The 27,151-nt window shown below is 42.4% G+C and overlaps 1 protein-coding gene across 1 annotated transcript; it reads right to left on the bottom strand.

The window, feature by feature from the left end:
• Window positions 1-19,029: 19,029 nt before the first annotated feature.
• ODF4 (outer dense fiber of sperm tails 4) lies at window positions 19,030-26,673 on the bottom strand (the record flags this gene model as incomplete). Its single annotated transcript, XM_080677386.1, is given in 5 exon segments — window positions 19,030-19,055; window positions 19,058-19,121; window positions 19,346-19,521; window positions 19,857-20,030; window positions 26,271-26,673. Coding segments are annotated over 5 exon segments (843 nt in total).
• Between the last annotated feature and the right edge of the window lie 478 nt (window positions 26,674-27,151).

Below are 27,151 nucleotides of genomic sequence, written 5' to 3'. Positions count from 1 at the left end.
GCGACTTGACAGTTGTGGTTCTCGCAACCGGAACCAGAGAGGAGGGATCCTGATCCCCGGGTGCGTCATCTGAAAACCACCCTCTTGCAATCTGGGACCCCTCAGGGGATGTTGGAGACCTGGTTTAGGCCCAATTCGCACAGGCCAGGCCGAGGGATCCCACCTGCCGGAGGGTCCCTGATCACTCCACAGACACCCTTCAAGCCCCAGTGACGCCCCAGGTGCGGCCGGCCTGGGAGGGACTGCAGAGGATGGCTCCAGGGCATGTCCAGCCCCTCTCGCCCAGTCCTGCCCCACCCACCACCTTCTAATTAATTTCCTTTTAATGTGCACGAATCTGTGCACTGGGCCTCTAGTATGTATATAATACTTATAATTCATCCTTCAATGGACACTTAGGTTGTTTCCACATCTTGGCGATTGTGAATAATGCTGTAGGATATGCAAATATATTTCTAGATCCTGATTTCAATTTTTTTGGATAAATATACAGAAGTAGGATTGCTAGATTATATAGTATTTCCATTTTTAATATTTTGAGGAACCTCCAGACTGTTTTTAATTGCAGCTGCATACCACCAACAGTGTACCAGACTTCCAATTTCTCCACATCCTGGCCAACACTGTTATCTTTGTTTGTTCATTTGTTTTTGATAATGCTATTCCTAACAAGTGTGAGGTGATATCTCATTGTGCTTTAATTTGTATTTCCCTGATGACTAGTAATGTTGAGAAATGTCCAAGTCCTTTGTCCATTTTTAAGTGGTCTGTTTGTTTTGCTATTGAGTTGAAGAAGTTCTTTATATATTTTGGATATTAACCCCTTACCAGCTATATGGTTTGTAAATATTTTTTCCCATTCCATAGGTTGCTTTTTCACTCTGTTTCCTTTGCTGTGAAGAAACTTTTTAGTTTGATGTAGTCCCACTTGTCTGTTTTTACTTTTGTTATCTGTGTTTTTGATGTCACACACCAGAAATCATTGCCAATGTCATGAAGCTATTTTCCTATGTTTTCTTCTAGGAGTTTTGTTGTTCCAGGTCTTACATCATAAATGTTTAATCCTTCACTTCTGCTATTAACAGAGAAAAAAATAAGTTTATTTTCTAGCAGGGCATTCCACCCTATATGTAAAAGTGTTTTAAAAACAAACCATAGACACAGACAATAGGGTGGTGAAGGCCTGGGGTGGGGGATGGGGTGGGCTAGAAGGGGTCAATGGGGTAAAGGGGGGACATATGTAATACTTTCAACAATAAAGATTTAATTAAAAAACAAAAAAACCACAAACGGCCCTGCTGATGTGGCTCAGTGGTTGAGTGTCCACCCAAGAACCTATAAATTTCGGTTCAATTCCCAGTCAGGGCAAATGCCTGGGTTTTAGCTCTATCCCCAGAAGGGGGCATGCAAGAGGCAGCCAATAGATGATTTTCCCCCCATCACTGATGTTTTTATCTCTCCCTCTCCCTTTCTTTCTCTCTAAAAAAACATTAAATAAACAAACAAACAAACAAACAAACAAATAAATAAATAAATAAATAAATAAAAACTATTGCCCTAACTGGTTTGGCTCAGCGGATAGAGCGTTGGCCTGCGGACTGAAGGGTCCCAGTTTCCATTTCCAGTAGGGGGTGTGCAGGAGGCAGCTGATCGATGTTTCTCTCTCAATGTTTCTGACTCTATCCCTCTCCCTTCCTGTCTCTAAAAAAAAATCAATAAAATAAAAACTACAAAGGGCTACACAAATGCTAGGTGGTACATTCTATGTATTGCTCTCTGAAAGGTCACCTGTGCACCCCATTTGCTAAACCCAATAGCCTTTTCTCGGTCCTAATCCACCTTGACTTATTTGTGATGTTAAATGCACTTCAACCCCCACCTCACCTTCTTTCTGGTTTCCATGAAACTGAACTTTAGGGTTTTCTTCTACTTATGGTCACTCATTCCTTCCTCTCTCACTGTGACTCTCTCCTCCCTCCATTGAGATACTGTTTTCAAAGAAAACATGTTTTGTCCCCCTCTTTCTCATCATTGACCATTTCTTTTAGTCTATTTCAACTGGAAGACTTTTTTGTTAAAAACTTCCTTAACCCTCTCCCAAGCTCCAGCCTTCTATTTATGGACTTCTCAGTGTCAATAATTACCCCAAACATACTGTTGAAAGGTAAACTGAAGCAGTACATTAAAGTTTTTAAAGAATTTATTTGAGGAAACATTGCTTTAGATTGGCAGTGCCAAACTGAAAGTGGTTAGGAGTACTCCACTGGCAGGAGCTAGGGGGCAAGGTTTTATAGAGAAGCTGTGGAAGCAAAGCAAATAAATTATTTGATTGGAGCCCCAGCCGGTTATGCTCAGTGGAGAGTGTCAGCCTGTGGACTGAAGGGTCCCGGGTTCTGTTGTACCTCCAGTTGCAGGCTCAGTCCCCAGCTGTGGTCGGGGCGTGTGCAGGAGGCAACCAATTGATGTGTCTCTTGCACATCGATGATTCTCTCTCTCTGTCTCTCCCCCTCCTTTCCACTCTAAAAATCAATGGAAAAATATCCTCAGGTGAGGATTAACACACAAAAAATTACTTGCTTGGCAAGGCTAGTTAGCTATTTATGATTGGTTGTTCTTAAGTTTTACTTTCTCAGGTTCCAGTTCATTGACTTCGGCTTTGTTTGGGTTTGCTTATGTAATCTACCAAGGTTTAGGGCCACCTCAGTCTAATGGCCTGCTTGTTTAAATACTTTAACAATACCCTTACTTCTGTGTTTCCTTATCCTATGCCACCTTGCAGTCACCCAACCCAGAAACCTCAGTCATCTTCAATGCCTCATTCTCCCTCACTGCCCATAGCCAATCACTTGCTAAATCATGCCATCTCTACCAGTGACAGATTATATTTTTCAGACATGGATATGCCCTATATCTATACCACACGTTCTAGAACCCCATCAAGAGGTGCTTGTCCAATAGAGTCCAGAAGAAGTAATGATATTTATCTCCTGAGCCTAAATCATAAATATACCACCTCGCAGTCTTGGAATGCGCACTCTTGGAAGACCTAACCACCATGCTATGGGGAAGCCCCCAAAGCTTGTGAAGAAGCCCACTGGGAGAGGAACCAAGGGCCCCAGTCCTCAGGCCTCCATAAGCTGTTAGCCAACAGCTAGAGCCCACTTGCCAATCACATGAGAGGACCCTCCAGCCCCCAGTTGATTTCCCCAGATGATGCTGTATGTGAGAGAAGTTAGCTTGAAACGCAGGCAGGGCAGAGGTCGGGGGTGGGGGGTGGGAAACAAAGACAGGTGGAACATAAGCAGGAGCAGACACGGCAGTTTGAGCAAGCCTAATCACAGGAACCAACCAAGCAGAAATAATAAAATGTTTCTGGACTCAAAGCGGGAGGCATGGGAAACCAAGGGAGGGCCTGAAACAATAAGGTGTACTGACACATAGACACAGGGAAAGTTCAGTATAAGAACAGAGAAAGAACAAATAGAAACGGAAAGTTCAGGTCCATTGCTGGGCAAAAACAATTGAGGGAATCAACCAGGTGATGACACGGGTAGATACAGAAGCAGGCTTGTAGCAAATATATACCCCTGGACTACAAGGCTTCAACGGACAGCCCATTATTGGGCTCCCCTCCCGTGATGAGAGTCTGAATCTGTTTGTAGTAAATTTCCCACACTTTTGCTTAAATCTCCTGGTCCACAAAGCTCATTCTTCGGCATTGAGAAACACAACCCCAGGAAAAACCCTCAGCTCATCGTTCCAGTCATCATATGGACTAGAGATAAGCCCTGGCCAAACTGCAGATTCGTGTGAAAAATAAATGAATGTTGTTTTAAGGTACTAAGTTTGGGGATGATTTGTTATGCAGCAGTAGATAACTGGTACACTGACTCAGAAATGTCTCTTAAATCAATTATATCTCTTAATTCTCCCAGGTCAGGCCCTTGTCACCTTATTTAACTGCCTATGAATCTTTTGGAAGTAAAACTCTGCTCAGACTAATAGTTAACACTATTGAATGCTGATTTATCTACAGTGCTAGGTGCTTTAAATTCATTATGCTGTTTAATCCCTACAACTCTACTAAGTCATTTGAAGCTGAAGAAATGAATTTAAATAGATGAAGTTACTTAAGGACTTAATTTCCCTTTTTTATAGAGGAGGAAACGATGCTCAGAAAGGTTACTAACTAGCCCCAGATTAAAATCTAAGTCTAAGTTCAAGGTCAGTGCTTGTAACCACCTTTTCTGCCCATGAATTTCCAGTGGCTCCCATTGCTCACAGTATAATGACTTAAACCTGACTCCAACCTGATATCCAGCTGGGACACAATTTGGTCCCAACTACCTTTGCAACTTTGGTATTGTGGCCTCAGGTCTAGGCACATGGAATTTTCGATTCCACTTGTTTTCTGTGGGTGGTAGAAAGAAACTCAGGCTATCAGTTAATCTAGGCCCTGCCATAGTCACTTATGCCTTTCAAGACTTCGTTTCCTTATCAAAAAACTAGAGGCCTAGTGCATGAAATTCGTGCATGGGGGGGGGGAGGGTCCCCTCAGCCCAGCCTGCACCCTCTCCAATCCGGGATCCCTCTCACAATCCTGGAGCCCTGGCTCCTAACTGCTCACCTGCCTGCCTGCCTGATCACCCCTCACTGCCCCCCCTGCTGGCCTGGTGGCCCTATGCAGCCTGCTGCTCGGTCATTTGGTCGCCCCTCACTAACCCCCCTGCCAGCCTGGTCGCCCCACCTGGCCTGTTTGCCCCACCCAGCCTGTTTGTTCATCCGGTTTCGACAGTCGCTTAGGCTTTTATATAGATAGATGAAAGACAATTGAACCAACCCATATTAAAATTCTCTTCCAGCAATAACTGTGTAGCATGAAAACTGTCTTCTTGTGTTTTTGTTTTTCCTACCTCTCCTGGAACCCCAGTGCCAGAGCTCCCCAACAGGACTCATGTCCCGACTTCCAGGAAGGTGAGAGACAATGGGAGACTCACAGATCCATGCTTTAGTAAATGTCCTCCATGGATCACTTCATCAGAACTAGTTTTATGTTGTGGAATAGAATCTGCTTTTCTGCAGCTCTAAGAGAAGGAACATTTTCCTCTGACGTTTCTGAGATTCTGTTCCCAGTGGGTTTTTGAGGGTAAGCATTGGAATGTCCTTAGTTAGCAGTGAGGGAGGAGGGGGAGGAGGCACCTGAGAAGCTAAGATTTACACTCTTGTTTTCCAAAATACGTTGCATGCTTTCCGGGCATTGGTGCAACAGACCATTAAGTCATGATGTGCTAAGTGCCTAGGCCAATTTCCTTAACCTTTTCAGATTCAGTGGCTTTGGGTTGTATTTTTCCCCCTTTTTATTATTGAATTTAAAGAGGGAGGAAGGGAGAGAACCATCATTCAGTTACCTCCCATGCTCAGCCCAACCAGGGATTGAACCTGTAACCTGGATATGTGCCATGACTGGAAATTGAACCCGAGACCTTTTGGTGTAAGGGACGACGCTCCAACTGACTGAGCCACCCTGGTCAAAGCTGGGTTGTAAAATTGAAAGGTCCGGAGTGGGCTGGGGTCACGCACCTATGACAAGAGGCCATAATGTATCAAAATAGATTTTATTTCTGACACCTGGGTGCAGGTGGACTCAGACCGAGAAAGGCATCAGCGAAAAGAGCAGAGAGAAAGAGGTTTTTATTAATTTTTGCTGGCTGCAAGCCACTCTACTGACGTAAGGGTCAGGTCCGTCCTTGGTTCCTCCCAGGCCAGGTGTCTTCTGGTTATCTGAGCTATGCTGTGCTCAAGGCTGCAAGCTTTCTGCAAGATATCTGCTAAGCACAATAAGTCTTTCTCTGCCCCATTTTATTATCTTTAACCCTTTCAAAAATTTTAAGGCAGAAGCTTTTGGGGGTGTTTTTAAATATGTGATTTACACATCTTTCCATTTATTTTGTGGAAGTTTTACAGAAATTGATTTGAAACATGAGATACTTTTAAATAGAAAAGAGCAAGAGCCCTCCCAGGACTCTGTTGTTCAAAAAGTTAACAAATGGCAGAATAGTTTTCCCCTGGAATCTTCTTCTGAATTTTGTACAGAATTCTATTCCTTTGAATTTATTGAAACTTGGTTTCTTTTTTAGTTCCTGGTTCCTCTTCATTATTGTTATTTTGTTGCTAATCTTTGTTTACCCAGGTTTGGACATTTTTACCCCAGAATTAATAACCCCAGATGGTCTGCTCTACTGTGTGTTCCAAGCAAAGTAGACAGGAAATATGAACTTCCTGAGCAAATTGGCTTTCTGTTTTAATACGAGACTGCTTTTTAGAAGGTTGTTTATGTCTACTTTTCTTATTTCTAATTGATTAAAGATTTATTTTTACAGTTTGGATATATTTAGATTTTACCTTTTTTCCATTTAAAATTTGATCCTGATATGATTTGATTTTTGCTTCCCCAAGTCGCCTTTTTAGAATCTATTGTTCTATTTAATTTGAGCTGCTAAGTCCTTTCTGTTGGCTAGCTCCTTGCTCAGAATAACCTCCACACATGGAACTTGGGCTAAGATTTCTTTTCACTTTTAGGCACTTCCTTTGACATTACCATGTGAGTGATTAGCAGATGAGCCCTTGTGAGTCTTTCTTCTTTGGGTTTGCTAACTTCAGTGAGTCTTCAGTGACCAGATGTTTGTTTCTCTCCTCCCCCAACTCCACCCCAGTACTGAGTGTGCTGTTCTTTGAAGGACATCACCTCTCTTTATGCCTTTCTCCTGGGAAATGGCTCCCTTAAAAATAGGAACCAGTAATATCTTGCCTGAACACATAACCAGATCACCAGTAATCACCCAACTGCTTTCCAGTCCTGAAACACTGCCTCTCTGCTTGAAATGAGGTGCAGCAAGTCCACACCGTTAGCACTGATGTGGGCGGAGGATGCACCTGAGAAGCCCCAGGTACTATCTGTATGGGGAAGAGAGGCTCCTTCCTGAGATGTCTGTTGTCAATCTTGGCTTTTCCTCTTCCATCTCTCCTCACCACCACCCTCCACTTCCCTAGCCTATACTGTCCATTCATTCAATCAACATTTATAAACACCACCAATGTGTCAGGCATGGTGCTGGTTATTGGGAGTATCAACAAGTAAAATGCTGAAATAGGGCACAAAGCCAAGACTTCTAAGTCTGTAGAGGGGTACTCAGTGAGAACTCCACACAGGTCACTTAAACTGAGTTTTGAAGGGTTGTTTGCAGTTCAGTGGTGAGCATTCTCCATTCTGCTGCCTTTGTATTAGAGGACTTCTTGCAAGGGAAATAGACTTGGCAGGATCCTCAGTAGAAAAGCCTGGCAGACACCACCTTAACCAGGTGATCAAATTAACCTCCCCAGTGTTGGTGCCTCCTGATATGATGCACCAAGAAGAACACAACATTTCTGTGAAATAATGCATGACCTAATTGTGTATAATCTAATTGTGAAGACCTAAATAATGCATAATCTAATTGTGAATAAACAGGCAACAAACCCAGATTAAGGGGAATCCAATAAAATAATTGGCTGGTACGCTTCAAAAAGTCAATGTTATAAAAGGCAATAAAAACTGAGGAACTATTCTAATTAAAGTAGGCTAAAGAGACATGGCAACTGGGACACCCCAGGCTCCAAGATGGCGTCAGTCCTACCACTGAAGGAAGAGAAACTCATGATTGTCAAAATAGGGAAGCTGACAAGCAGGCTACTTATGTAGGATTTCACCCCTAACAGCATTGCTGGAGCATTTCAAAGAGGTCACTACTGGTATTATGTAAGTACTAGAGGCCCGGTGCATGAAATTCGTGCATGTGGGGTGTCCCTCAGCCCAGCCTGCACCCTCTCCAATCTGGGACCCCTCAAGGGATGTCTGACTGCAGTCGAACATCCCTATCACAATCCAGGACTGCTGGCTCCCAACTGCTCACCTGCCTGCCTTCCTGATTGCCCCTAACCACTTCTGCCTGCCAGCCTGATCACCCCCTAACCACTCCCCTGCCAGCCTGATTGATGCCTAAACTGTTCCCCTGCCAGCCTGTTTGCCCCTAACTGCCCTCCCCTGCAGGCCTGGTCCCCCCCAACTGCCCTCCCCTGCAGGCCTGGTCCCCCCCAACTGCTCTCCCCTGCAGGCCTGGGTCCCTCCCAACTGCCTTTCCCTGCAGGCCTGGTCGCCCCCAACTACCCTCCCTTGCAGGCCTGGTCCCTTCCAACTACCCTCCCCTGCTGGTCTGATCACCCACAACTGCCCTCCCTTGCAGGCCTGGTGCCTCCCAACTGCCCTCCCTTGCTGGCCATCTTGTGGTGGCCATCTTGTGTCCACATGGGGGCAGGATCTTTGACCACATGGGGGCAGCCATCTTGTGTGTTGGAGTGATGGTCAATCTGCATATTACTCTTTTATTAGATAGGATAGAGGCCTGCTACACAGGTGGGGGCCAGCTGGTTTGCCCTGAAGGGTGTCCTGGATCAGGGTGGGGGTTCCCTTGGGGCATGGGGCGGCCTGGGCAAGGGGCCTGTGGTGGTTTGCAGGCCGGCCACGCCCCCTGGTGACCCAAGTGGAGGCCCTGGTATCTGGGGTTTATTTATCTTCTACAATTGAAACTTTGTAGCCTGGAGTGGAGCCAAGCCTTCTGCTTGCTCCGAGGTGGCAGCCATTTCTGTTGGGATTTATTTATCTTCTATAACTGAAACTTTGTAGCCTTAAGCAGAGGCCTGGGCCCGCCAGGGTGTGCGGAAAGCTTGGCTTCTTCCATCGCTGCAGGCAACCCTAGCCTCCTGCTCTTTCCAGCTCCGTGGCTGCCATTTCTGTTTGGATTTATGTATCTTCCATCATTGAAACTTCGTAGCCTTGAGTGGAGACCTAGGCCGGCAAGGGCAGGCGGAAAGCTTGGCTTCCTCCATTGCCGGGGAAACCCAAGCCTCCCTCCTGCTCTCTGTGGTCGTAGCCATCTTGGTTGGGTTTATTTGCATATTCGCTCCTGATTGGCTGGTGGGCGTGGTTTGTGGGTGTAGCAGAGGTATGGTCAATTTGCATATTACTCTTTTATTAGATAGGATGAAGAGAGGGAGCACTGCTGGGATTTCTATGGAGCTGGTAGCTTACATACTTTTCAACTACTGCCGTTCTCATAAGGAGCTCGAACACGAGCGGCATGCGAGTACCACTGGAGGCCCATTGTGGACTCCATATTCCTGACCATGACCTTTTCCCAGCACCACTGAACCTTTCATATTGTAATTAACAACTAATAAAAGATGGCTGTTGCTGGGGGGGAGGGGGAAACGGATGGGGGCAGGGAGGAGATATGGCAACTGAATGCAATGCATGATCCAAGATTTTCTTTTGTATAATGGGCACCATTAGGACAATTGGAAATCCCTGAATACTATCTGAAGATTATAGTATTGTATCAATGTTACTTTCCTGATCTTGAGAATTGTACTGTGGTTAAGAGACTGTCTTTGTTTTTAGGGAATGCACATTGAAGTATTTGGGGTTAAAGGGGCATCATGTCTGAAACTTACTCTCAAATGGTAGGGGGGAAAATGTGTGTGTGTGTGTGTGTGTGAGAGAGAGAGAGAAGAGAGAGAGAGAGAGAGAGAGAGAGAGAGAGAGAGAGAGAGAGGACGGGAGGGAGGGATAGAAAGCAAATGCCGTAATGTTAATATTTGGAGAAATTTGGGTGAAGAGTATACTGTTCTTGAAACTGTGCTATCTGAAATTATGTCAAGAGGGGGAAAAAAAAAAGAATTAGCAGAGTCCCGCCACAGAGGACAGACACACTTGCCTTCTTGTAACCAGTCCCTTAAAGCTTCAGGACCTGTGAACGAGGGCATACAGGGCAGTAACTTGCAGGTTGCTCTTGAGCCTGCAGAGGCAGCATTCCATACAAGCAAGAATCTATCCTCAAGCCCTGGCATTGCCTATGTTGCAGATTTCAAAAGGTGCTGAAAGTTCCCCATTCTGTGCTGTTTGCCTTTGTGTACACAGGTATATTTCAGGGACTCAGTAGAATATAGTGACTTGTCTCTGCTCAGCTAAAGATACACGGAGCCCCAATTTCTCACAAATACCAAGGACAGTTTCTATTCCATTGACTAGCCTCACCCCAAACAATGGTCCCATTCTGAGAATTCTTCTTCCTTCCCATTAGTTGAATCCCTCAGTGATATTCCTTGTTGCAAAACAGGGATTCTTAGCCTGTTGCTGTCTCATGCTCTGTGAAGGCAGAAAATTACACGCTTTGTGTTTTCTCCATTGCAAAAAAAGTGAAGCTCTATAGTCTCTTTCTTGGCACTTGTTTTTTAATTAATGGAGTTTATTATTGAGAGCAGTTTTAGGCTCACAGCAAAATTGAGCACAAAGTACAGAGGTTGCACATACCCCCACCCCCACCCCATTACATGCACACACAGCCAACGCCACCATCCACATCTGGCACCATTTGTTATAATCGACCACATCGTTATCACCCGAAGTCCAGTTTTCATTAGGGTTAACTCTTGGTATTGTACATTTTATGGGTTTGACAAATGTAAAATGACATGTATCCATATAGAATAGTTTCGTTGCCCTAAAAACCCCCTGTGCTCCACCTATTCATCCCTCCCTCCCTACTCCCAAATGCCGGGCAACCACTGATCTTTCCACTGTCGCCATAGTTTTGCCTTTTCCAGAATGTTATCTGTTTGGAATGACAGAGTATGTAGCTTTTTCAGACTGGCTTCTTTCACTTAGCAATTTGCATTTAAGGTTACTCCATATCTTTTTGAAACTTGTGACAGCTAATTTCTTCTTTTTTTTTTTTATCTTCATCTGAGGATATGTTTTTATTGACTTGTTTTTTTTCTCAGAAAGAGAGGGAAACATCAATGTGAGAGAGAAACATGGATTATTAGTTAGTTGCCTCCCGTATGTGCCCTGACCAGGAATCGAACCACAACCACTGAGCCAGGCTGGCTGGGCTCCTCCCATTCTCTGGAGGGACTGGGTTTTTACTCACCCTTTTATATTTCTGTTTCAGTGCTGGCTGCTAACCTTGCCTACAGCCAGAGACTACATCTTAACCAGGGGCAGGAGATGAGCTTTCTTAAGAGAAAAGTTAATTTACTCTGGTGCTGTGAGAATCAGCATGCTGACCAGTGAGTCAGTTTAGAAAACTGTAATAAAACTAAAACTGAAGAGTGTTCTTTAAGACATTAGGTCAAAGTTATGAAGATTATAAATCCTAAGTTTATTGAAGAAAAGGGGTGCAAATGTCAAATGTATACTGATTTTAGAGAGAAAGAAGGGAGAGAGAGAAACATTGATCTGATATTTATGCATTCATTGGTTGCTTCTTATATGTGCCCTGACCAGGGATCAACCTTAGCATATTAGGATGACACTCTGTGCTGGATATTACAGTCTTTCCATTTCTTTTCTGTCAAGGTTATTTATAAGTTCCTTTAATTATTCAGACTTCATAGTCCTAGTGGGCTTGGCTCAGTGGATAGAGTGTCAATCTGTGGACTGAAGGATCCTGGATTCGATTCCGGTCAAGGTTACATACCTCAGTTACAGGCTTTATCGGGGCAAGTGCAAGAGGTAACCAATCAATGTGTCTCTCTCACATCGATGTTTCTCTCTATATTTCTCCCCCTCTCTTCCACTCTCTCTAAAAATCAATGGAAAAAAATATACTCAGGTGAGGATTAACAAAAAAAAATTATCTCTTATAAAATATTACCAGGTTCTTCAAGCCTTGCTGATTATCATTCAAACCAAGGTCTGTAAATCCCAGCTGTGCCAGTATTGGAGTTGTCTTTGTAAGACAACAACTTCAAGTCTTTCTCTTTTCCCTTTGGGGAATTCCCAAAGGAATTATGTCAATCCGGATACTCTCAGTTATGCTGAGGTAATAAAGGACCCTAAAATCATAATAGCTTGTAATAGCAAGGCCGAGCTCTCACCTACACTACATGTCTTAGTCTGCTTGGGCTACCATAACAAATGTCCATAGACTGGATAGCTTAAACAACATAAATTTATTTTCCCACAATTCTGAAGGCTAGAAATCCAGGGTCACAGTGCCAGCCGATCAGGTTTTTGGTGAGAGTTGGCTTGCTGACAGCCACCTTCTCCCTATGTCCTCACAGGGCTTTTCCTTGGCGCATGTGCACAGAGAGAATTAGTTCTCAGGTGTCTCTTCTTACAAGGACACTAACCCTTTTGGATTAGGGCCCCACTCTTATGACCTCATTTAACCTTAATTACTTCCCAAAAGCCCCATCTCTAAATATAGCCACACAACAAGTAGGGCTTTAACATATGAATTTGTGGGGAGGTGGCGGGGAAGGGGACTCAGGCCATAGCACTACATGGTCAGCTATGTGCTCCATGTCTCCCATTCTGGCACCAGGGTGACAGGACGGCCACTATCTTGAATGCTGTCAGTAACTGTGGCAGAGGGAATACACTCTCTAGAGAAAGCATGTCAAACTCGTGGCCCACGGGCTGCATGCAGCCCACAACGAATATTTTTTTAAATATATTTTTATTGATTTCAGAGAGGAAGGGTGAGGGAGAGAGAGATAGAAACATCAATGATGAGAGATAATCATTGACCAGCTGCCTCCTGCACGCCCCCTACTGGGGATTGAGCCTGCAACCCAGGCATGCGCCTTTGACCAGAATCGAACCTGGGACCTTTCAGTCTGCAGGCAGATGCCCTGTCGATTGAGCCAAACCAGCTAGGGCCACAAGGAATATTTTTGAGGCCCAGCCAATATAACGGTATGTCAGAAACGTTTTAATAAAAATTTCATAACTTAATTTTTACAATATCTTGTTATACATAATTATTAATAATGAACTACAACGTTCACTAATGACTGATTACTGTCATCGTGTTGCATTCATTTCCCTTATGCGCCTTAACGTGTAGCGCACCATTTCTCTCTGCTAATACTGGCAGCGAATATTTTAGCAGCCGATGGCCACGTCATTAGTTTTGGACTGATTTGTTTGGTGTGTACAACAGGAAATATTTCACTTTCGGAGAACAAGAAAAATAGGTTTAGCCCTGACCGGTTTGGCTCAGTGGATAGAGCGTTGGCCTGCAGACTTAAGGGTCCCAGGTTCGATTCCGGTCATGGGGCATGTGCCTTGGTTGTGGGCACGTCCCCAGTGGGAGGTGTGCAGGAGGCAGCTGATCGATGTTTCTAGCTCTCTATCCCTCTCCCTTCCTCTCTGTAAAAAGTCAATAAAATATATTAAAAAGAAAAATAGGTTTATTTGCATTACACTTATTAATTTGTGCAGTTATTCGGTGTCTGGTAAGTTAATATTCAAGAAAAAATATTAATCTTTATTAAAATGTTCTATTATGTTATGTTAATGATTACTCATTTATTTCAGCCCTTTGTATTCAGCATGTCTCTATCGAAATCAAGTGGCAGTAAAAATAAATGAAAAATTGCTGCTGAACGTCAAAATTTGCCAAGAAAAGTGGGAATTGGATTATTTTTGCTGTGAAGTAAAAAATAAAATAATCTGCTTGATATGTAATAATGCTATTAGTGTACCAAAGTTATACAATATTAATCGTCACTATGAACAACATAAATCAAAATATGATAATTATGAGGAATTAATGAGACAAGAAAAGTTGAAAGAGCTCAAGTTGGGACTGAATAAACAACAGTTCATGGTTACTAAAGTATCTCAAGAAAGTGAAGTGGCGGTACATGCAAGCTACGTCTTGTCGGAGTTGATAGCTAAACACTCGAAACCTTTTACTGAAGGTGGTTTAATCAAGGAATGTCTAATTAAAGCTGCAGAAATTGTTAGTCCTGGAAATAGGAATTCTTTTCAAACAATCTCTTTGTCTCGAAAGACAGTTGCGGAAAGAGTTACTGATTTGGCTGACAATTTAAATATTTAAGAAAAATTAAATTCAGATCAAAGCAAAATCATCTAGTTTCAAAGCTTTTTCCATTGCCTGTGATGAATGGACATTGGAGGCGTAGCTCAGTTAGCTGTATTTCTTCGCGCTTACGACTCGGATTTCAATATTTTTAAGAAATTGTTGGAACTAGTACCGCTGCATAACACTAGTACAGGACAAGATATATTTAATTGTGTTTTTAAACTTCTGCAAATATACAATCTACCTCTCTTAAAATTAACTTCTGTAGCTACAGATGGAGCTCCTTCGATGACTGGAAACAATGGTTTCGTGGAATTACTGCAAAAAAACAACAAAGTGAAATTTATGACGGATCCAAGATTCATCATACGCATTGCATTATACATCAAGAAGTATTATGTGCGAAGGTAATAAACATGGAAAGTGCGTTGACATCTATCAAAAAAATTATCAATTTCATAAGATCTTGAAGTTTAAATCAGCGACAGTTCTCTACTTTCTTAAGTGAATTAGACAGCGAATATTCCAGCTTGTCCTACTATACTGAGGTACATTGGCTATCCTGCTCCAAGGTTCTTAAACAATTCTGGGACTTGAAAGAAGAAATATGTCAGTTCTTAATAACTAAAAATCAAGATGCAAGCCTGTTTTTTGACACAATATGGTTGCAAGATTTATCCTTCATGGTTGATATAACAAAACACTTATATGTTTTTTTAATATATTTTATTGCTTTTTTTACAGAGGAAGGGGAAGGGATAGAGAGTTAAAAACATCGATGAGAGAGAAACATCAATCAGCTGCCTCCTGCACAGCTCCTACTGGGGATGTGCCCGCAACTAAGGTACATGGCCTTGACCAGAATTGAACCTGGGACCCCCCAGTCCTCAGGCCGACACTCTATCCACTGAGCCAAACCAGCTAGGGCATTATGTGTTTTGTTATAACTTAAAACTGCAAGGAAGCAATCAGATTATTACAAACATGTGTGACCAAGTCAAAGCATTCAACTGTAAGCTAGTTCTTTGGGAAAAGCAGTTGGAAAATGAAGATTTAACGCACTTTCCGGCATGCAACATGAACAAATCAAGTTTAGGTGAAACTGCATCGTATCAAAAATGCGCAGAAGAAAATTTAAGCCTTAAAACTGAATTTGAAACAAGGTTTGCAGATTTTAAATTTTTGGAAGACAAGTTTTCTTCGATTTTTCAATAAATATAGAATCAGTACCTAATCAAATGCAAATGGAGGTAATTGAGATCCAGTGTGATTCAGATCTGAAGACAAAATTCAGTGAAGTTGGTGTGCCTGAATTTTACAAATATTTATTGCCAGGTTTGAAAATACTCAAAAATTTGCATATGAAATTATTTCCATGTTTGAAGTAGTTATTGGTGTGAGCAGTTATTTACAATTATGAAAGGAAATAAGTCTCGTGTCAGATCCAGAATTACTGACATTCACCTTGGGTCAGTTTTGAAAGTAATCACTTCGCGAACAAGATTTCCCCTGAAGTAGGGAAGATAGTAGCAGAGAAGAGATGCCAATTGTCAAGAAGAAAACATTAATTTTATCATTGCTCTTGTTCTTCTTTTATACTATAGTTTACTTTTCGAAATAAACCTACGTTTCTATGAAAATTGAAGCTTTTGTTTTGTTGCGGCCCACATAAACTTAAACCTTGTTTATTTGGCCCGTGTTAGCTTTTGCGTTTGACATGCTTGCTCTAGAGCAGTGGTCGGCAAACTGCGGCTCGCGAGCCACATGCAGCTCGCGAGCCTCGGTTTGCCGCTCTGTTGACTAATGAGTTTGCCGACCACTGCTCTAGAGGATTTTACACTGGCAATTAAATGCTCTGGTCCAGAAGAGGAAGTAAGTCTCACAATTCATTGGCCAGAATTAGTCACATGACTCTACCTGAACATAAGGGAATCAGAAGGTGAAATCTTAGCATATTCCCAGAAGGCAGAAAGCTAAAAAGATTTGGTGAACAGCATTTATGACTACAATATGAAACTAAATGACTACTACTGAATCTATCAGACTCTGGCTTAAAATTACACATATGAGATTTATACACCAATGTTCATAACAGCATTATTCACAATAGCCAAAAGATGGAAACAACCCAAGTGTACCTCAACTGCTGAATGAATAAGCAAAATGTGGCCTATACATACAATTGAATATTTTCAGCCTTAAGAAAAATTAAATTCTGATACATACTACAACATGAATGAACCTTGATGATGTTATGCCAAGCGAAATAAGCAGACACAAAAGGACAGATATTGTATGATTCCACACTGGAATTCTCTAATAAGAATTTTAAAGCAGCCTTCATAAATATGCTGCAATGAGCGATTACAAACATGATTGAAACAAATGACAAAAAAATAGAAAGTCTCAGCAAAGAAATAGAAAATATATAGAACCACTAAATGGAAATTTTAGAACTGAAAAATACAATAACTGAAATAAAAAAACTCAAAGGCTCTGGCCGAGTTGGTTAGAGCATCATCCCCATATGCCAAGATTGCAGGTTCGATCCCCCCAAATTCTAGCAGGAAGTAGGCTAAGAAAACTAAACAGTGCAAAAAACAGGCTTCCTTTCATAGGAAAGGGTGATTTAGAAGGTAAAAACAAAAGCATAGCAGGCAGAGCCATAGAGGGTGTACAAATTGTCAGTAAACGCATGAGATTACATCTTGGAGAAATGCATTAGGAAAATGCAAATCAAAACCACAGGGAGAGAGGACTTCACGTTTATTAAGAAATATTGAATCAATAACATGTACAATAACATGTGGCAAGAATGTAGAGAAATTGGAACCCTCTCATTACTAATGGGAGTGTAAAATGGTACAGTTGCTTTGAAAAACATTCTGGCAGTTTGGCCAGAAGTTAAACATAGAGTTACCATGTGAGTCAGTAATTACACTCCTAGTTATATATACCCTAAAGAACTGAAAACTTTTGTATGAAAATTTGTTCATAGCAACATTATTCATAATAGCCAAAAGGTGGAAACAACCAAAATGTCCATCGATTTACAAATAGATAAATAAAATATGGCATATCCATAAATGTAATATTATTCAGCCATAAAAAAAGAAATGGAGCCTAACTGGTTTGGCTCAGTGGATAGAGCGTCAGCCTGTGGACTGAAAGGTCCCAGGTTCGATTCCGGTCAAAGCCATGTACCTTTGTTGTGGGCACATCCCAGTAGGAGGTGTGCAGGAGGCACCAACCTCAACTCTACCTCCACCCCCTCGATGTTTCTCTCTCATTGATGTTTCTAACTCTCTCTCCCTCTCCCTTCCTCTCTGTAAAAAATCAATAAAATATATTTTTTTAAAAAATGGAGTGCTGATACTTCATACAACATGAATGAACCATGAAAACTTTGTTAAGCAAAAGAAGCCAGACATAAAAAGCCACATATTTTATAATTTAATTTAAATGTCAGAATAGGTAAATCCAATGAAAGAGAAAATAGATTAGTAGTTGCCAGGGCCTAAAGGGAATGGAGAGTGATTAGAATGATGAAAATGTCCTGGAATTGGATGGTGGTGATGGTTGCACAACATTGTAAATATACCCAAACCACTGAACTGTATACTTTAAAAATGGTAAATTTTATGGTATGTTAATTATATCTTTTTTTTAATAAATTTTTATTGATTTCAGAGAGGGAGAGGGAGAGAGAGAGAAACGTCAATGATGGGAGAGAAGCACTGATTGGCTGTCTCTGCACGCACCACACTGGGGGATAGAGCCTGCAACCCGAGCATGTGCCCTTGACTGGAATCGAACCCAAGACCCTTCAGTCCGCAGGCCAACGCTCTATCCACTGAGCCAAACCAGCTAGGGCTAATTATATCTTTTTTTAAAAGATCCATGGAGCCCTAACGGGTTTGGCTCAGTGGATAGAGCATTGGCCTGCGGACTGAAGGGTCCCGGGTTCGATTCCGGTCAAGGGCATGTACCTTGGTTGCGGGCACATCCCCAGTGGGGGGTGTGCAGGAGGCAGCTGATCGATGTCTCTCTCTCGTCGATGTTTCTAACTCTCTATCCCTCTCCCTTCCTCTCTGTAAAAAAATCAATAAAACATATTAAAAAAAAAAAAAAAAAAAAGATCCATGGAGACACTCCTGGACAGAAATCAGACTGAGTTCTAATGAAGGAAATTTCAACATATTCCCAGCTGGATTTGAGAATTGCTATGGACCAGTGACTCTTGTGTGCCTCTCAATTCCCTTTATATTTCTTTCCTTTTTTAAAAAAATATATTTTTATTGATTTCAGAAAGGAAAGGAGGTGGTAAAGTTGATTGTGGTGGTAGTGGTGAAAGTGGAGGTGGAGGTAGAGGTGGAGGGGATGGAGGAGGTGGGGGTGGTGGTAGAAATGGAGGTGGTGATGGTGATAGTGGAGGAGGTGAAGGTGGAGGAGGGGGTGGAGGTAGAGTTGAGGTTGGTGCTGGTGTTATCTAGGCAGAGTGCTCGTGAGTTCTAGTCATTTGAGCTGGACAGAGGGTTGGACTGCTGTCCAGGGCACATGATACAACCCCCTATAGTGCTCTCACTGTTTAACCCGCCTCTTTCCAAATGCCATTTGCTCTTGAATTCTTCACTGTGAATAATTATGCCAACGAATTCATAAGTGATATCTCTCTCCTGATCATTCCCCCTATCTCCTAACTAACAAATTTTGAGATGGGGGTAAAAAAGTTTAAAGAGGCTTAACTCTTGAGAAATATTTGCCGGCGTACAGTGTGCTGTGGGAGAGGTTAGGCAGGTTTGGGGACCAAAGGGTGCCAAAAGGCTCCTAGGTAGAAAGAATTTGGAAACAAACTTGTTCTTTCTCTCTTCCTCCCCTTCTTCAACAACCGCCAGAGATGATAAATAAAAGACAATTTATTCCACATTACCCAAACTGCAGGCAAAGCAGGTACAAAGAAGAGGAGTGCAAAGCTGGTCCAAAATCCTTTCTAATGATTTGCAGTGAGGAGGGCTGAACTACTTAAGGGTTGTGGGAAAGAATGAGGAGGGTGATTCAGATGAAAGGACAGAACTAGGTGCCAGGAGTTCAGAAAAGCTTACAGAGATTCCTTGCCTTGTTCAGATCAAGGGCTTCTTCCCAGTTGACAGAGATGTTTGAGACCCTATAATCAGAGAACCTGACCTGCTGCTGCCGAAGGATATGGTGCTAGAGGTACTGCTGAGAATCAGACTCCAGAATTTTTTATTGTTGAAGTAGCAGAGGAACGCTGGGAAAAGACAAGGGGATGTGGGGAGAGGAGAGTCAGAGAGTGGAAGGAAAGTGGCAAGCGAGGTGAGCCCAAAAGGAAGTCCCTAAGAACCTATCTCTGTGATGGTCAGCCACCTCTCCACACTTTCTCTGCCCTGACCCACACCCACGTCCCCTCCTTCCCAGGGCCCCCCAGGACACTCACCACAGAAGAGATATAGGATAAACACCACCCAACCAATAAAATAGCTCCACCCGATGTGGATTGAAAAATTCTTCTTCACCTCGAAGAGCCAGACATCAATCGGAAACAACAGGAGGCTGGAGAAAAGTAAGGCAACTAGGAGACAGGAAGCAGAAAGGTCATTGCCACCCACATATCCCATAGGGACTCATCCTCACCTGCTGTGCTATAGCCACAAACCACGACTCCCATTAGTGCACACAGAGTACAAGGCCCCAGAGGTTCCTGGGAACCAACCCCTCACTTCCACCTCTCTAGTGAGCAGGAAATGATGGAAATCAATTTTCAGTCAACAACCACCAGTTCTACCTGTTCTGTTTTTCCACCACCCACAAAGCCCCTACCCAACTGCTAAAGAAAGGAAGAGGGAGAAGTGCCTGGGAAGATGGGGTTAGGAGACACTAAGGCTCTTTCCCAGAGCAAAGGGGCACCTTCACAGAAGCTTATGATACACCCAATCCAGCCAAAGAAGGGCACTCTCCGAAGACCAGGGATGTATGGCAGGTACAACCAAATGGTATAGAGGAAGCCCAGCACCAGGGACAGGCTGAAGGTGATCTTGGCCACCCCAAAGAACGGGTGATTTGTCCACAGCTCCAAACTGTCTGGGAAAAAGGAGAAAACAGGATAAACTAAGGATTCACAAAAAGACAAAATATAATCAAAAGAGCAAATATGAGAAAATGCTCAGGCCCGTTAATAACCAAAGAAATGCACATTTGAGATAACAATGAAATATCACTTATTAAACAGGCAACAGTTTTTTTTTAATATATTTTATTGATTTTTACAGAGAGGAAGGGAGAGGGACAGAGAGTTAGAAACATCAATCAGCTGCCTCCTGCACACATCCTACTGGGGATGTGCCCGCAACCAAGGTACATGCCCTTGACCGGAATCGAACCTGTGATCCTTCAGTCAGCAGGGCGACACTCTATCCACTGAGCCAAACCGGTTAGGGCCAGGCAACAGTTTTTGATGGAGATTGTTTTATAATCCTAACCATAAAAAACCAAATACCTCAATAGAAAAAATAGGCAGAAAACTTGAACTGCAATTCTCAAAGAAGGAAGTCCAATAAACATATGAAGCTCAACACAAAGAAATGCAAATTAATTGTGATTGTTGCTGATAAGCCTCACCCAAGGCTATTTTTTTCCACTGGTTTTTTGTGTTTTTTTTAAGAGTGAGTAGAAGGAGGGGAGGGAGAGAGAGAAACATAGACTCATCGATTGATTGCCTCCTGCACTCACCCCAACCTGAGGCAGGAATCAAACCTGCAACCCAGGTACATACTCTTGACCAGGAATCAAACCTGTAACCATTCTGTGGGCGGGCCGTCACTCTAACCACAGAGCACACCGGCCAGGGCAAAATGTGATTTTAAAAAATCTATTAAATTAGAAAAGATCAAAACAAAAGTGATGATATCTAGTGTGGGAAAGGATTTAGAAGAAGTACTATCACATACTATTAGTAGGCAGCATTGCTGGTAAGTGATGTGGCATAAAATAAAAAATAAAAACAACAACAACAAAAACAACCCCTACATTGTTAAGCCCTTTGACTCAGAATGTTTCTTTTTGGAATTTACATTAAGGAAATCATCCAAGATCGCACTGTAAAGTATATATAGAGATCTTCTTTGCAGAGATATTTATATGTACAAGAGATTTGTTAAATAAATTAAAGTGTACCCATACATTGGATTATTATATGTTCATTAAACATGATGATATGGCCCTAGCAGGTTTGGCTCAGTGGAAAGTGTCAACCTGAAGACTGAAGGGTTCTGGGTTCGATTCCTGTCAAGGGCATATACCTCAGTTGCAGGCTCTATCTCACGGCCCTGGTTGGGGAGTGTGCAAAGATAAGCAATCAATGTGTCTCTCTCACATTGATGTTTCTGTCTCTCTCTCCCTCCCTTCCATTCTCTCTAAAAATCAATGGAAAAAAATCCTCAGGTGATGATTAACAAACAAAATGATAAGACAGCTGATTGTCTCTGAATAGAGTGTTTCTAGGAAAAAAGGAGAAACAGGAGGCTCACTTCACTATATAATTTTCTGTATGTTTCTGTATGTAATATGCTACCTAATCAGATAAATTGTAAACATAGGTGATGCTATAGAATAATTATTTAATGATATAAGTAAATGCTCACAACTGAAAAGTGGGGTTTGCAACACAGGGCCTGTAGAATGATTACAATTTTTAAAAATAATATACATTTATTAAAATTAAAATAATACATGTGAAACCTATATAATTTTATTAACTAATGTTGACCCAATAAATGCAATAAAAAGTAAAATAAAATAAAAACATATCTATTTATCTGTATTTATTTTATGTATATATACACACAAAAGACTGGAATTACATCCATTGTAATGTCATTGTGATTATATCTCTGTGGGGAATTTTAGGTGATTCTTATTTTATTTTTTAAACTTTCTGTATTTCCCCCAATAACTATGCAATGTTTTTTTTTTAATTAAAAGTTACACATTTAAATTTAAATATATTTATTTATTAAATATATATATATTTAAAGAATAGTTTATTGATTTTTAGAGAGAGAGGAAAGGAGAAAGACATAGAAACATTTATGTGAGCACAGCATTAATCAACTGCCTCCTGCAGCACCCCAGGGTGATCTAGCCTAAAACCCAGGCATATGCCCTTGACCAGGAATCAAACCAGCAATGTCCTGGTACACAGGACAACACCCAATCAATTGAGCCACACCACCAGCCAGGGCTAAATATATATGTTTAAATTTAAATTTAAATATAAATATAAATATAAATATAAATATAAATATAAATATATATATATATATATATTTAAAATTAATAGTCATTGCTGGCAAAGATACAAGGAAACAAGACTTCTCATACATTATTAGTGGAAGTGTAAATTGCTATCATACTTTTTGAAAGCAACATGGAAAATATTATTCAGAGCCTTAAAATATTTATACTATTTGACCCAGTAAACCCACTTTGGGAAATCTATACCAAAGAATTAATATTAAACACAGAAAAAGCTTTATTTTTTTCTTCCATTTTCCTCAAGTATAAAGTTAGAAATGCATTTGCCAAGAATAAGAAAATAAAATAGTCAAGTAAGAGGTGATAAATTTATTAAGTTGCATACTATAGTTACTTATAATACGAAAATGCTTATTATATTGCATAAAGATAAATTTTAAAATAATATAAATTAAATAATAAAAAATAAAAGATATAAAATTATTTAGAAGAATAAATACATCTATGTAAGAGTCATTTAAAACGTGTTCAATTTTTTTTTAAAGCCTAGAAAAAATTGAGTGCTCAACACACTCTACTAGTGGCTGCCTTTGAGCAGCACTAGAGAGCAAGTTGGGTGCTTACATGAGTTTTGGAGCCAGACACACCTGACTTATAATTGTAAACATGCCATTATTAGGTTGATCCATATGAACTTGCTCTTCTTTGTAGGGGAAAAGCCGTCAAATATTGGCCATTTCATGTGGTTCAACCTACTAGCTTTATGACCCTGAGCAAGGTACTTAATCTGAGTCTCAATCTTTTCATCTATAAAATAAGAATAATTGCCCCATCAGGGTTGAGGATTCAATTAACTAAATAAAATAAGTGGATAATAAATAATAGTTTTTGTTTCCCCAAATGTACCATAATAAGGGTGTATTGCTTTCATAATGGAAGAAAATAATAGCAATGTGACTTTAAAATATGTATATATGTTTTTATTGACTTCAGAGAGGGAAAGGAGAGGGAGAGAGACAGAAACAGCAATGGTGAGAGAGAATGATTGATTGGCTGCCTCCTGCATACCCTACACTGGGAATCAAGCCAGAAACCCAGGCATGTGCCCTGACTGGGAATCAAATCATGACCTGCTGGTTTGTGGGTTGATGCTCAACCACTTAACCACACCAGCTGGGCTACGTAACTTTTTTTGGAAAATGTTAATGACAATGAAGAAATGGAAATGGGGAGGTCAAAGGTTTTCATTTTCCATAGATCTGAAAAAGGAGGCCCAAATCTGAAAGTGAGAGGACAGCATGATGTGAGATTAACAAGAACGAGAAATGAGGTACCTGCAAGAAGCCAGGAAGGAAAGGGCAGGGAAACCAGATGTGGAAGCCCAGAAAAGCAAAGCCTGAGCCAACGGCAAGAACAGTTGCTGGGACCAGGACCCGAGGGAGAGCGTTCTGGGGATTCCTCCCAAAACTCTGGGTACGCAAGCCTAGAGAAAGGAAATCTCACCTTAATGGGCTCTTCTCCCAGGATAATGGTGAATTATGTGATTAATGAGTGATTGACATGCACTGTGAGCAAGTCCAGGCCCCTCACAACATGTTTATTATAAGTACAGATTTGACTGCAAGCTTTTTCAAAAGCAGTAACACTTTCCATTGAAAGGTCAGGCAAATCAGTGTGGCCAGGCTGGGGGAGGAAAAGTGATCGTTGGGGAAAACCAAGATGACGGCATAGGTAAGCACCTAAACTGCTGTCTCACACAACAATTTCAAAACTACAACTAAAAGAACGGACACCATACAGAACCACAGGAAAGCTGGCTGAGTGGAAATTCTACAACTAGAAGGAAAAAGAAAAGCTCACAGAGAATTGGAGGTACGGCAAAGGGTCTTTGTGCGCGCAGAGAGGAAGGGCGGCTGAGAGCCTGGCTGACTTTCTCTGGCGGGAGGGGGAAGGAAGCCCCCGACTGCACTGAACCCCAGTTTCGACTGCACTGAACCCCAGTTCCGGGTGAAACCCTGTGGACCCAGGCTCATACAGTGGGAGTCTGGGCTGTCAGGTAGAGAGAAAGGCACCCGGAGACTCGGAGACCCAGGGGAGACGTGGGGGAGCCCCGGCGGGCAGGGGTCTGGAGGCACACGCCAGTGTGCATAAAGACTGCGGAGGTTGCCACAGGCTTTCCCTAGCAGAAGGGAGTCGGAAGCTCCTGACTGCACTGAGCCCCAGTTCTGACTGCACTGAACCCCAGTTCCAGGCGAGCCCCTGGGGACCCACGCTCTTGCGGGGGGAATCTGGACTCTCGGGCGGAGACTCGGGAGCCGGGGAAGGCAGAGGTCTGGAGGTGCGCGCACGCAAGGGCAAGGCTGACTGGAAGCCAAGACTGTCTGCTCCGCCCTGAGACTCCACCCCATCCAAGCTGAGCACAGAGGCTTCTGCAATTAGGCAAGTCTAATCCTATAAGGCTGTCTCCAGCACAGAAGTTCTCCCAGCGTAGACACAGCTGATCCTCACAGCCAATTGGCCTGGAGGTCAATTCCTCCCAGTGATACCAACAACAATCAAGACTTAACTACAACAAGGCTGTACACACAGTCCACAAAGGGGTGCACCAAGAGTATCCACCTCAGGTTAACTAGGGAGGCCGACCCACTGGGCCATATAGGAAACCTAGCACACAAAGCTACCCTACCAACTCAGGGAAGCAATGAAAATGCAGCAACAAAGAAACAGATCACAAGCTAAAGAAATGGAGGAAAACAAACGACTGGATATAGAATTCAAAACCACGGTTATAAGGCTTTTCAAGAATATCCTAGAAAAGGCCGATAAATATAACGAGACCCTCGAAGATATGAAAAAGGACCAACTAGAAATTAAACATACACTGACTGAAATAAAAAATATTATACAGAGACCCAACAACAAACTAGAGGAACACAAGAATCAAGTCAAAGAATTGAAATACAAAGAAGCAAAAAACACTCAACCGAAAAAGTAAAAAGAAAAAAAAATCCAAAAAGTTGAAGATAGTGTAAGAAGCCTCTGGGACAACTTCAAGCATACCAACATCAGAATTATGGGGGTGCCAGAAGAAGAGAGGGAGCAAGATACTGAAAACCTATTTGAAGAAATAATGACTGAAAACTTCCCCCACCTGGTGAAAGAAATAGACTTACAAGTCCAGGAAGTGCACAGAACCCCAAACAAAAGGAATCCAAAGAGGACCACACCAAGACACATCATAATTAAAATGCCAAGAGCAAAAGACAAAGAGAGAATATTAAAAGCAGCAAGAGAAAAACAGTTAATTACCTACAAGGGAGCACCCATACGATTGTCAGCTGATTTCTCAACAGAAACTATGCAGGCCAGATGGGAGTGGCAAGAAATTTTCAAAGTGATGAATAGCAAGAATTTACAACCAAGATTACTCTACCCAGCAAAGCTATCATTCAGAATTGAAGGGCAGATAAAGAGCTTCACAGATAAGAAAAAGCTAAAGGAGTTCATCACCACCAAACCAGGATTACATGAAATGCTGAAAGGTACTCTTTAAGAAGAGGAAGAAGAAGAAAAAGGTAAAGATAAAAATTATGAACAATAAATACATATCTATCAACAAGTGAACCTAAAAATCAAGTGAATTAAAAACCTGAGGAACAGAATAATCTGGTGAATATAATAGAATCAGGGGCATAGAAAGGGAGTGGACTGATAATTCTCAGGGGGAAAAGGGTATGGGGGGTTCAGGACGAGACTGGACAAAAATCATACACCTATGGATTAGGACAGTGGGGGGGATGTAAGGGCAGAGGGTGGGGTGGGAACCGGGTGGAGGGGGGCTATGGGGGGAAAAAGGAGAAACAATTGTAATAATCTGAATAAAGATTTATTTAAAAAAAAAAAGAAAAAGAAAAGTGATCGTTGGCAGTCTTGGTGCCAGTGGAGTCATCTTGTGGGCCAACACAGTGAGGATGATCAGAAGGAGGGGACAAGAATACCGGGGTGTAAATGGAGAGGCCAAGGCAGGCTGGAGGCCTGGAGTGGGATTGGGGGGGTGGAGGGTCTCACCTTCCTCCTCCTCTGAGTAGGAACAGGTCTGGAATATGCAGTTCTGCAGGGGCCCCAGGGACATGATTTGGGCAGAGGTGTAGATGTTCTGGCTGTCATCCACAGGCCAGCGCTGGAGGAAGTGGATGGTGGAGAGGTACAGCCACCTCTTAGAGAAGGACATGACCAGCAACAGGGTGAAGGCAATCAGGCTGAGTACTGAGGCTAGCACCTGCGCCTTCCAGCGGGAAGTGTGTGCAACTTTCCATTTCAGGGGCAACAAAGAGTCCCGGTGGCGGTACACCGACCTGTTTCTGAGGTCGGGGGAGGTTAAGTCCTGCACCCCCTTTTCTTGTCCCAGGTTCACCTCTGCCCCATCTTCCTTTCCAACCGTCCCCTTCCTTTCCAGGTTTCTGAAATTCATCACTTTCTCCTCCTGAACCAAGGAACTCACCCCTAATGACCCCTGTCCCCATCTTGAGCATCCCCTGTCTCCCCTTCCATCCTCCACCCCATGTCGCCCCTTCCCTTCATAGGCTCAGTTGTCCCTCATGTTCAAAATATTTTCATCAAGCGGAGCAGTTGCCACCATAGGGCTTGGATCTGGGAAAGAACAACCCATCCAGCAGGACAGGGCCCCTAACTGCCATGGAATGTTCCTGGGGGGTCAGTTAAATGGGGGAGGGGCCCACGGCTTCACCTCCAACTCCTGAAACACTCCTCCTCCGGTCTCAGCTCAGAACTGTGGCTCTGATGCCTCCCTTTACCTAAGAGCAACCGTCTCTGAGGGTCTCCTTTCTCTTCCCATTTTGTCTGCCCTGACACCAACGCCAAATGCTCACTGATGGAGCAGGAGGAGGGAGAAGTTTGTCCCCAGGAAAACATTTGGAAATGTCGTCCAC

This window comes from Plecotus auritus, assembly GCF_963455305.1.
Source record: "Plecotus auritus genome assembly, chromosome: 7".
Taxonomy (NCBI): domain Eukaryota; kingdom Metazoa; phylum Chordata; class Mammalia; order Chiroptera; family Vespertilionidae; genus Plecotus; species Plecotus auritus.
This window is presented reverse-complemented; position numbering and strand designations above follow the sequence as displayed.